Raw genomic sequence first — 13057 nt, 5'->3', positions numbered from 1 at the left:
TTTGTACATGCTGTCATAATTAACCTTGTGCGGCTGTCCTGCTGGTTCCGGAAGAAAGTGTGGTATCTTCAGTAATAGGGTCTTACCATCAAGTATTGGAGGGTAATCAAGAATATCAGTGATGGCCTGCAATGTTTTTGGCTATTCAACAAAAGAAGAGACCCATTCATGATACTAGAATTTTGTGTGTGTGTGAGTGTTAGCCGTAGATACCTACTAGGGGTCTATTTCATCATTATAAAATAACTCCATTTGAATTTTTATGTGTTCATACATAGTTTAGGGAGCTTTTATGGTACTAGGTTTCCTTGTGACTTTTTCGAAAAGTGTTCAGTATTATTTATCTGTCCCATTGTTCCTTCTTCTACCCTGTATTCTCCAAACCAGAATTCAACCCCTTTTAATCCATAATAAAATTATTATAAAAGTATCAAAAATATTTTAATAAAATCTAGCAACACAAAAAAGACAAATAATCATAGTCATATAAAGTTTTAAATTCTGTGAATATTCAATAAGGACACTTTTTAAAAAGTCAAAAAAGACAGAAATAGATAAAAATTAGGATAATATAAGACTGAGTTTTATAAATTCTGTTTCTAATATTCTCTATGTGCTTACTAACAAAATCGTCAATAAAGGTATGATTCAGTATTTAGCTATTTTGTTATCCGCAAAATATTTTTAAATGAATAACATGGGTATAAATGAAAGCAACTGAAGAAAATTTTGACATTTGTATTTAAGACAAAGAAAAAAAATAAAATACAACTGAATACTTAGAAATCACACATATTACATATGTCTATGAACAAAGCTAGTTACACAGTCTCAAAAATCTTTCACTCTTAAAAAACTCGATATTCAACTATAAAAGCATGAAATTGGATGAAAGCTAATGAACTAAGAGTAAAAGTTGAAAATGAAAGGTAGAATTTGAAAGAGTAAGAGCCAAAGGATGTGTGTGACAACAAGGAAGCAGTGCCTTGGGGACACAGCAGGACAACTGTACTTATGAACTCCTGGCAGTCGTGACTGCAACACAAAAGTTAGGCAAGCCAGAGCCAACCAACTCCCAGTATGGAGAGGGGAGGAGAGAGTGCAGTCCCACTCATAGTGGGGAGCTATTGACAACTGTTAGGCGCTTGGAGCAGGAAAGAGTGTTTTCTCTAAGAACGGAGCCCCTGGTAGGTTGACCACACTCAGATGAAAGGCCACATAATGAAGAATAACTTGACAACACATAATGGTCTTATAGGTTTAACAAAAAAAAAGATATGAAGTTGACTGGGATCTGGAAAGGGTTGGGGGTATAAATAGATCAAAACATAATGTCCAAAACTCTGGAATAACTAATTTGAAGGGGGAAAAAATCAGTATTTGCAAATATACAAAATGTCCCAGTTTCATTTCTGTTGCTATGTTAAAATATCTTAGAAAAAAAAAAGCATCCTAGGGAGACTGTTTTTTGGTTGTTTTTTGTTTTTGTTTTGTTTGTTTGTTTTTGTTTTTTAGCTCAGAATTCCTAGTGACACTCCATCAATGTAGTGAAGTCTAGAAGCAGGAAGTTACAGCAGGTAACTCCACCACATTCACAATCAAAAGCAGAAGAAACCAAGCCATGCCTATCTCCTGGCACTCAGCATCCCCTGTACAGTCTGTGATGCCACGCTTAGGGAAAGGTGCTACCCACAGTATGTGGAGGTCTTCCCACGTCAATCAACAATCAAGACCTAGCCCCCACAGACACCCCTACCGGCCAACCTGATCTAGATCCCTCCCTGATAGGCTTCCCAGGTGACTGTAGGTTGTGCTGAGTTGACAATTAAAGTTAATTGTCACATACAGTGTGTGTGTGTGTTCACTTTTTAAAGGCAATTAGCAAAGCCTATGGCAAATACAATGGAGAGGAGACATCAGCAAGGAAATCATAGAAAAAAGAAGGAAGAGAGAGAGGGAACAGAAGAATGAAAGAAAAAGAAAAAGAGAAAGGAAGGAAGAGAGAGAGACAGAAAACAAGTTGCAAAACAGGAGAATGTAATAATGTACTATCGGGGAGATTCTTTCCATATAAAAACATAGCACTATCTTAGGAAAAATACATTAAGAAAATTACATCAAATGAGGTATTAAAATAAAAATTTAGATACTACTGGACAATTAGGAAATGTTAATGTTGTGTAATGTTATAGGATAAATTTTAGCAGTTACTAATTTCAACTCTAAGTAAAAGAGTTCTATAACATTCCATACAGAAATACTAATATATCAGTTATTTCATTAAGAAATACATAACAATCTTGGTTGATGACACACATATACCTTTATTATTTTAACATGTATGCTTTTGATATTTATAAAAAATGAATAATAATTTCTCAAAAATAAATGGAAATAAATTTCTAGTTTCCTGCTGAGGTTAGTTAGGAATAAAATAAAGAGGCTCATTATCAGCATCCCCTCTTTGTTATGGAAAATTCTAGTTATTCTCATAGCATATCAATTAAAATAAAATTTCTATTGAGAATTAGAAAAGGAGAAGCCTCCCACGGATATCAACCAGTCTTGTCTTACTGAGTTGCAGTTAAGACTATGCGTATCTTCTTCCTTTTTTTTCCCATCTTTATTAACTTGGGTATTTCTTATTTACATTTCGATTGTTATTCCCTTTCCCGGTTTCCGGGCCAACATCCCCCTAACCTCTCCCCCTCCCCTTCTATCTGGGTGTTCCCCTCCCCATCCTCCCCCCATTACCGCCCTGCTCCCAACAATCATGTTCACTGGGAGTTCAGTCTTAGCAGGACCCAGGGCTTCCCCTTCCACTGGTGCTCTTACTAGGCTATTCATTGCTACCTATGAGATCAGAGTCCAGGGTCAGTCCATGTATAGTCTTTAGGTAGTGGCTTAGTCCCTGGAAGCTCTGGTTGCTTGGCATTGTTGTTCATAAGGGGTCTCAAGCCCCTTCAAGCTCTTTCAGTCCTTTCTCTGATTCCTTCAACGGGGGTCCCATTCTCAGTTCAGTGGTCTGCTGCTGGCATTCGCCTCTGTATTTGCTGTATTTTGGCTGTGTCTCTCAGGAGAGATCTACATCTGGTTCCTGTTAGCCTGCACAGATCAAAAACTCAGGTGACAGCAGATGCTGGAGAGGATGTGGAGAAAGAGGAACACTCCTCCATTGTTGGTGGGATTGCAGACTGGTACAACCATTCTGGAAAACAGTCAGGAGATTCCTCAGAAAATTAGACATTGAACTACCTGAGAACCCAGCTATACCTCTCTTGGGCATATACCCAAAAGATGCCCCAACATATAACAAAGACACATGCTCCACTATGTTCATAGCAGCCTTATTTATAATAACCAGAAGCTGGAAAGAACCCAGATGCCCTTCAACAGAGGAATGGATACATAACATGTGGTACATCTACACAATGGAATATTACTCAGCTATCAAAAACAATGACTTTATGAAATTCGTAGGCAAATGGTTGGAACTGGAAAATATCATCCTGAGTGAGGTAACCCAATCACAGAAAGACACACATGGTATGCACTTATTGATAAGTGGCTATTAGCCCAAATGCTTGAATTACCCTAGATGCACAGAACAAATGAAACTCAAGAGGGATGACCAAAATGCGGATGCTTCACTCCTTCTTTAAAAGGGGAACAAGAATATCCTTGGCAGGGAATAGGGAGGCAAAGTTTAGAACAGAGGCAGAAGGAACCTAGTTGGGTAAAAGGGATCCAAAGAAGGCAATGTAGTCAGAGATAGTGGCTGCTCCCACTTTTGGAGTCCCTAATGAAGACCTAGTTTCACAACTGTTACATATGTGCAGGGGGACTAGGTCTATCCCGTGCACACTCTCTGGTTGGCAGTTCAATTTCTATGAACCCCTATGGGCCCAGGTTATTTGATACTGTAGTTTTAATATGGTGTCCTTGATCCCTCTGGCTTCTTCAATCCTTTCTCCCCATCTTCCACAAGATTCCCCAAGCTCCACTTAATGTTCAACTGTGGGTCTCAACATCAATTTCCATTGGTTGTTGGGTGAAACCTCTTGGGTGACAGTTATGCTAGGCTCCTGTCTGCAAGTATAGCAGAATATCACTAATAGTGCCAGGGTTGGCTCCCTCTTATGGGATGGGTTTCAAGCTGGGCCTGTCAATGGCTGGACCTTTTCTCATTTCTGCTCCATATTTTTACCATTGCATATCTTTTAGGCAGGACAAAATGTGGGTCTAAGGTTTTGTGGCTGGATTGGTGCCCAGTCCCTTCATTGGAAGAAGACTTGCCTGGTTCCAAGAGATGGCCTGTTCAGGCTCCACAGCCCCCATTCCTAGGGGTAGTATATAGGTTTGACTACCCTACTTAAGCTCCAGGTAGACTGTACTACCAGCCACCGCCTTGGTTCCCCTGGATCCATGAATGCAGTACACATACACATTAGCTTATTTTAAGATGCTTTTTAGCTCAATAGCTGAGCATTTCTAAGCCTCCCACAGCCAGTGTGCCCTTCCCTCCAGTACTCCTGGCTAAATACTTCTAAAGCTGCCCTCAGCTTAGTTGTGTTTCTAATCTCCCACCTGCTACCCCAGACCCAGTCTGAGAAGCAGCCAATGATCACTCCACCTGAGATCTCATATGGCTGGTGTTTCTCTCTCCCTTCAAAGCAAGGTGATATCCCTTTCCACCTCCTGAATCTAGTAGCCTGCCTGTGGGAACCTGGAATTCCCACCTCTTCTTCCCATCCATTGGCTGCTAACATCTTTATTGATCGATGAAGAACCAATTGGGGAATAGATCTTCAGTGTTCACACACAATTTCTCAATCAAAGCTAGGAGTCTTATCGAGGGTCACCCAAATAGACTCCTGGGAATTTCCATTGCCCCTGGTTTGTAGTTCCTCCCATAAGTGCACCACCCCCAAATCCATGTTTTTTCTCTCAGTACTCTCTCCCAAAATCCTCCTCCAGTTCATCCCCTCTGTACACATCCTTAGTCCCTTCCCCACTCATTTCCCTCCATCCTTCAACTTTCCCAGTGTCTAATCTATTTATCCTTCTCAGGGAGATGTGTTCATAGCAGCTTTGTTAGTAATAGCCACAAACTGGAAACAACCTACGTGTCCCTCAACTGAAGAATGAATTTTTAAAAATGTAGTAGTTCTACAATGGAGTATTACTCAGTCATTAAAAACAAGACATGATGAAATGCTGGTAAATGGATGGAACTAGGAAAGATCATCCTGAGTGAGGTAACCAAGACCCAGAAAGACAAACATGGTATGTACTCACTTATGAATGGATATGAGGCATAAAGTACCGGGTAACCATGCTACAAACCACAGACCCAAAGAGGCCTAGTAACAAGGAGGGCCCAGGGGGTGTTCTTGTTTTGTTTTTTCTTTTGTTTTAAATTAAGCAATATAATACAGTCAAAAGTATAACAGGAAAGGCACTTCCACACTGCTAAGAGTGACATAACAGTTCCAGGAAAATGTGAGTGGCAGAAAGGATTCAGAGCTTTAAGCATGTTTATACTCAGAAATCATATGCTCTGAATCTGTCACTACAAAATAAACAACAGTGCAGGCAAGGAGACCTATGGGAACAGTGCTGGTGACGCATGATTGTACAAACAGAAAACAAATAGCACCCGAGAGTAGAATGGATAGATACCTCGCTGACTACTTAGACTTTGGGACTGAGTGCTGTCATTAAATATGTTTGCAGAACAACAACATAAGATTCTTGGGTTGTGAGACAAAGAGAAAAGAACAGTATGTACACATGAGTATAATCCTAAATCGAGAAAACAGCAGAGGGAATGAACACTAAACATGAAGAAGCTCCGAGACACTCACAGTACTTATCTTGGAGGGGTCTACTAGTAAATCAGAATCATGTCAGTTCCTAGTGCTCTTGTGTTTTCCAGGTACTAGGAGAAAATGGAACTTAAAGCCAATAGACAAATGAAGTGATACCAAATATATATGCAGCCCTTAAGTTAAGGAGATCTGAAGATTCTATTTAGAGTTTATAAATAAGTCTCTAGTCCAGATGTCACTCAACTTGCCCTGTGGATCATGGTCTAGTTGCCTACCAGTTCTCAGGTTCATTAACAAAACACAGCCAGGTTTACATCTATCCACTGATTAAGTCCTATTACCAAGGAGTTCTTTCCAATGTTACAGAGTAATTTGCTGTGAACATATTATACAACATGCTTTAATCTTTTTACTATGAAAAGAAATGGCTATGGAAATTGCTTGGTTGGTGTTTTGCTTATTTTGAGTATTGATGCCTGACACACATGTAAAAGGCAGGATAGAGAAGCTCATCTGTGATACCAGGGCTAGGGGTAGAGCTAAGGGCACAGAGACAGGCAGATCCATGGGGCTTGCTAGCCAGATGATCTAAGCCAAATAGAGAATTCTAGATCCAGCAAGAGACACTACTTCAAAAAATAAGGTATAGAATGATTGAGAAAGAGACCTGAGCAATTGGCCTCTGGCCTTCACATGTATGAGATCTGGTGTATATACACATGCACAGAAAAGAAAGAAAGGAAGGGGAAGAGAAAATAAGATGAGGAGAGAAAGACAAAAGGGGAAAGGGGAAGGGGAACATGGAACAGGAGAGAAAAGAATAGATAAAAATGAACTGGAATGGTCTTTACAGTGTGGGGTATAGTTCCTACTCTAGTGCAATCCTACAAGGACAAAGATAGTAACATGTTCCATGGTGGAAGCCGAGTTGGAAAAACAGTATTTTTTATTGTAAAATCAGTATAGTATCTTTCTAGAAAGTTGTAGGTTGAGAGAAAAAAATCTCTTCCCCATACTCATCTTTTAATTTGTATTAATTTTCCCTTCTGTGCTTACTTTTTATCCTGCATTATTTGTCTCTGAAGTGTAAGCTCTTGCGTGGGGCAGTCATCCCTTTTATTATGTTCTTTGTAACTGCATGGTATTTATCAAGCAAATCGTTCACATTGGCCTTGTTATATAATAGCAAGCCTTATTCAGTTTTTTTTTCATTCCAAAGTTTTAGTCAAACATATTCTAGCCAGTCACTCATCAACAGAATTTCAACTCAATGCTTTCTGACATCTTCTGCACATTCAAATATTTACATAATAGATTATTTGTTGCTTCTGTGAACAGCATTCAAATCAAATGAAAGGATACTAAAAGGAGAAATTAAAAGGAACTAAGCCATTAGTCCGTCTTTGGGCTTTTACATCGTATGACCAAGGGTTTCAAACATGCAGCTAGTAGGGTGACAATCTTCTTGATGAAAATTACATAACGAGAATACTAACTTTCTCAAAGTAAACAGAAACATAAAGGTGGGAGGGAAGGAAAAGCTGCCATTACCACCTCTGTTAAGTGGGAAGCTGGGTGTGACGAAACCTACCTGCCAGCATTGCCAAAATTTATAGGCCCTACATTTAGAATCATGAGCCTGCCTTGAAGGAGGAGGTAGTGAAGTTTCCAGGTGGCTTTTGTTTGGAGTTTGTCCCACCTAATAATAATTTATCAGGGCAGGTGCTCATGAGAAGAGAAAGCAGAGAAAGCAGGCATGTGGGGAATTAGCTTGTCCACAGTGGCTCACCACTAGGACTTGAAATTGGAATCCCTCTCCCTCTCCCTCTCCCTCTCCCTCTCCCTCTCCCCCTCCCCCTCCCCCTCCCCCTCCCCCTCCCCCTCCCTCTCCCTCCTCCCCCTCCCCCTCCTCCCTCCTCCCTCCTCCCCCTCCTCCCCCCTCTCCCTCTCCCTCTCCCTCTCCCTCTCCCTCTCTTCCCTCCTCCCTCCTCCCCCTCCCCCTCCCTCTCTCCATTTGAGTCTTTCTGTTGTGTTTATGTAATTATGAAGGAACAATACATGCTTCTTTCTAACCTGAAAGTCATCTTGTTTACAATTTAAAAGTGAAGAATTTGAAATTGGGTAGGGTACTTGAAACAAAACGTACTAAGAAGGATTCAGTTCTTTACTAAGTTGTATGGATTGGAGGAGTGGCATAGTGGTAGGAGCGCCAAGTGTAGCCAGAGGACAACTCTGCAGAGTCCATTGTCTCAGGACCAGATTCCTGTCTCAAGGCTTGGTAGTAGGCACCTTTACCCAGTGGGTCATCTTAACACCTGCCAGATGCAGTATGTAATTCAGTGAAGCCTACATATGAAGCGAATTTTCAGTTGGCTCTTCTCTGGGGATAGTTTGCTGGAGGTTCCTTCACGGATACAGAAAATTAGCTGCATGGGTTACTTGAGATAAAAATGGGTTCTGGGCTAGGATGTCAGAAGTAAAGCAATGGTTAAGCGGTATAGCTTCTAAGGACGATGCTGCCCTCCTGCTCTAGCAGGGTGGCTCTGAGCACTCCAGGAAACTGCACCTCAGGAGCTGAGCTTGTGAGGAAGCTGATAAATATCAAGTAGTAGAAGAAACAAGATCTCAAAGGCTCTTTGTGCTTTTGGCTGCTCAACCAGTCAGCCCTCAGGCTGGCTTTCAGTCTCCATTTCTCCTGGGATTCTAACCTGATGACATCTTGTTAGTTCTGGAGCAGTAAACTTCTGAAAAGTCAAGGAACTCCTTCCAGGAAGCCAGAATGTCTGCCATGGACACTGTTTAGATGCAAGGAAACCTTCCAGAAAAAAGTCTTCCAGTGTCTCTGGTCCTGGACTTACTGAGAGAGGCTTCCTCAGAACTGAAATGGACATTAGTGGTCAGTCCACACAACTAGGGTTAGCACCCTTCAGACAACTAAAGGTAGTACCTAGAGCTTAAAATACCTTCCTTCCAGAGAAATCATTTTGAATTCCATCAGTTCCCACAATATAGACAAGAGCACCCCTCTGCCATCTCTCAATCTTTTATGTTATGATTTCATGTTTGTCCAGTTTCTTCCTTTCTTGACAAAGATCCCCTCCACCCAGGGCTAGGTAACCAAATTCTAGCTGAACCAAAGTAGTTTTCATCCTTCTGCACTGGGCATATTCTGAAGTAACAACCTGTTAAGAACATGCTTCCCCTGAGACATTACAATGAGTATATTAGATTAAATAGAAGTACCTAAACAAGAATGTCTAAGCTCAGATGAGGGGTAAGGCCAGGCAGGTTGCACAAGTGTGTTGTTACTTGGTGACAGGGATTGAGGTGGTCTGGAGTTGCCCTAGTCTCCTCAAAGACATGCGAGTCTACTTATGTCTTTGAATACCACAGTGGGCAAATGAATTTGCCTGTGTTGTGCCAGTCGGCTCCCTACTCCACCTGCCTTTTCTCATACCAGCTTCCAGTGTTCCATTAGCAATCACGTAGGACCCAGGGCCTTCCTGTTCTGTGGAACACAAAGGATACATAATAACCTCCTAATAAAACATTTCAAAAGGAAGCATTTCATTACAAAATGAAAAGGTATTTATTTTCATCTTCTGGAGATAAGGTTTCAAATGACCCCAAGTCTTTGATGACATTTAGACTTTTTAACTGTGATCTCTTTTCTCAAAACCAGAGATGGTGTTTCTTCAACAAATGTTTAATATTAATAGCATCAATATTTTTACATGTGGCAGATCCTAGACTAAGTCATTGGTCCACATAATGTCTTTATCATAATTTGTTTTGTTTCCTTTAGAAATTTATGTGGAAACAGTATGAGGATTAGATAGATAGATAGATAGATAGATAGATAGATAGATAGATAGATATGGATATAGATATAGATATAGATATAGATATATAGAGATAGAGAGATAGCTCATTATGGTGCAAAGAAAGTAGTTACTTCTCCTTAAATACTTAGAGTAAATATTTAGAGTTGTTTTTGGAACAGTGTGATATTTCAGTGTGTGTATATACTATGTTCTGACCAAACCAGGGGAATTAATGTTTCTGTTTCGTTATTGCTTTGTGTGGAAACTTCATCCTCCTCTCCTTCTGCTGTTCATAAAGTACATAATAGGTTATTGTATGCTATATTCATGCCTGTACTGTTCTGTAGAACACTAGGATTTGTTACTTCTCTCTATCTATACACCCATTCATCAACCTCCTCTTGTCCCTCCTCTCTCCATTATTTCCCAGCAGATAGTTCTGTGAATTCTATCTTCCAAAAAATTTTCATGTAGGGGGGAACATACAGATGTTTTTCCATGCTATGCCTTAGTTTATTTAACATGATGACTTCCAATTGTGCTTTGGAGTCTGCTTTTATATGAATTTTAGCATTTTCTTCTAGTTCTGGGTGGGATGGTGACTCTATTGAACCTGAAGATTGTTCTGATTTTATGGGTATTCTCTCTTCCAATCCATGAACAATCATGGATTTTTCTATGCTGTAATGTTTTCTCTGTGATTTATATTGGAAGTTTTGTAATTTTCATTTGCATGGGTCTCGTAGCTCCTTAAATGTATTCCTAGATATCCTCCCCTCCCCTACTTTGTAGTTCTTGTGGTATAATTTGTCTCCTGACAAATGTGCAAAAACAGTGCAAGAGCTGTGCTCCAGAGGCACCTGTGCTCTGCTGAGCCATTTTGGGTCTACGAGGCTTTACTATTGTGGTAGATATCTGCTGTGGGGTGTCAGATATTGGGATCTGCATAGGTCTTTGACCCCTAGAGGTTAAATATAATTCAGACAATAGCTTCCTTCACACGATAACATTATGTCACTGCAGCGTGGGCTCTTGGGGTTGATGGGGTGATAGGAGTTCTTCCTCTGGAGAAAAGCTACTATACCTACACGCAGTCTTAGGTTGCTTTCTTAAATGGTCTGCATGCTGATGATCACAGGGGAACTTTCCATTAGCTGAGTTCACTGGTATCTGTGCTAATGAACTTTGCTGGGACACAGGTCCCTGACAGTCACTTAACTCAAAGTGCAACTACTGTCTTGTGCTTTGGTTCCCTTTGGGAAAAGGAGTCAAGCCCATGGAATCCCCACCCACAGGATCTCATTTTAATCCTCACACACACACACAAAATGGGGTGAGGAAATGACATTCCCTATAAAAGCACATCACTTTTACTTAGCCCTAATCTTTTACAGTGATAAAATTATTCTTGTACCCATAATACAGTTGGAATACATTGCAAGTTTTGTACTGTCTAAGCCTGTCACAGACCTGAGATCTCAGGAGGTTGGAAGCTGAGGCAGGAAGATCTTCAGTACGTGGTCATCTTGGATTACACAGTGAAAACTTCTCTCAAAAATAGTGAAACAAAAATTTCACACTAGCTTATGATTTGACTGTATCATTTAAGAGCAAGAAAATCTAATGATGTATCATGTGGAATGATTTTGGTCACGGTAGTTCAAATGTTAATGTCCTACTAAAACATTCTCTTTTTTAACAACAACAACAAAAATACCATTCCATTCTCTTCTTGTATCTTAGACAAAACTCGGATGGAAGGCCCAACCTTCCCTACTGCAAGGGGCTACCTGACCACTGGACAGGAAGAACTTATCCTCCTGCAGGAGAGAGTCAAGAATGGGGAAATGTCTGTGGATGAAGCTCTAGAGAAGTTTAAACACTGGCAGATGGGAAAGAGTGGACTGGAAATGATTCAGCAGGTAATACGATCTTCTGGAACTTTCCTTCACTTACGGATTCCTCTAGACTCTTTAAACGATTAGTCTTCATGAAAAGTATAGACAACTCTTTTGTTGTTAACTAGCCACTATAATGATCTTTGCAACAATCAGCTGAAACCTTGAGGATAATATCCAAAATCTATGCTGATGAGTCAATTCATATGGAGTCAATCTTGGAATCCATACATCGAAGCAAACACCAAATCAGTTTATAATCCCTGCCCTGAGTACAGAGAAAACTTGTTTTGAGCTCATTGCTGAAATTAAGATAGAGCATCCTTACAAGGTCTCAGTATTCTAAAAGCTATGACAAGACTAGAATTAAAGAGAACAAAAAATGATGTCACAAGGTCTCAGTATTCTAAAATTTATAGCAAGACTAGAATTAAAGTGAACAAAAAAGAATGATGTCACACCCGCATTTAGCCCTAAATATGTCCAATTTAAACTTCTTTCTTCTTATTAAATATGTCACTTATGCCACCTTGATGGTTCTCAGTTAAGAGATGCTCATTAATATTCTACTTATCCCATGGGTTTTCTCAATCCCAAAATATTTTAAGGTTCTATTGTTTCCACATCAGGAAGCCTCCTTGCCTCAGAACCCAGTTCTCATGTATCTGCTTGATTAAACATATTTAATAAGCCAATTTAGGACAAAATACAGAGAGCTAATATTAGCTGAATATGCCACCCCTACCAAGAGACCATCTTTATTTTAAAAGACAATGTAGTTTCTTAACAATAGAAAAATGAGTCACTGTGATGAAATTTCAAATAATATGGCATCTTGGCCAAAGCAGTGTAGGTGTTAGGACTTTCTAAACATCTGAGATCATAGCTTTTCAGACACCACCTACCTAGAAGGGCAGCTCTAGCTGCCAGTCGATGGCTGAAAGCAGTGTAAGTTTCACAATACTAATCAAAGACAGTTATCTTTTCACAATACTAATCAAAGACAGTTATCTTTTCAGGCTAATGCTAAAGAAAAAGGAGGGTAGAATTTTTGCACCTGTGCATTCCTCATGACATTATCTCTCCATCCTTACCAATACCATCACCTTGACAGTCACTAATCCTAACATGGGTAAAATGTATTCAAGTACAAACTCATGCATCTCACTTTGCTCTCAGGAATTACATATACTTTATCCTTCTCAACCCTTTATAAAAATAAAGATTTCAATTCGGTGTTATTGTAATATAGCTTCCTAGAAATTACTTTCCTAATCCTTTCTTGAAATGCTTGTTTACGTTTTGCGTGTATGTTCATATTCATGTGGACATATTTAAGGCAGTTCATACACACATGTGCACATACTCCCCATACTTCATATTATTCCTCTTCTAGCTGCAAGTGTTTTTATTCGGATCCTGGAAATGAATTGATCAGTGTTGATTGTGGCATGGCTGGCGGAGGATTGCTCTGGGGGAAATGGCTCATTTTCATGTGTGTAAA

The 13057-nt window shown here is 39.9% G+C and overlaps 1 protein-coding gene across 5 annotated transcripts in view; it reads left to right on the top strand.

Annotated features, from left to right (window-relative positions):
• The window catches only part of Bank1 (B-cell scaffold protein with ankyrin repeats 1), a 270011-nt gene that overhangs the window by 244199 nt on the left and 12755 nt on the right, over nt 1-13057 (top strand). For all 5 annotated transcript variants that reach the window (XM_017591004.3, XM_039102804.2, XM_039102806.2 and 2 more), the window contains exon 12: nt 11399-11577. In XM_017591004.3, the coding sequence (XP_017446493.1) occupies nt 11399-11577 (179 nt within the window). The remainder of the gene's footprint in view (nt 1-11398; nt 11578-13057) is intronic.

Source organism: Rattus norvegicus, chromosome 2 (genome assembly GCF_036323735.1).
Source record: "Rattus norvegicus strain BN/NHsdMcwi chromosome 2, GRCr8, whole genome shotgun sequence".
In the NCBI taxonomy this organism is placed as follows: domain Eukaryota; kingdom Metazoa; phylum Chordata; class Mammalia; order Rodentia; family Muridae; genus Rattus; species Rattus norvegicus.
This window is presented reverse-complemented; position numbering and strand designations above follow the sequence as displayed.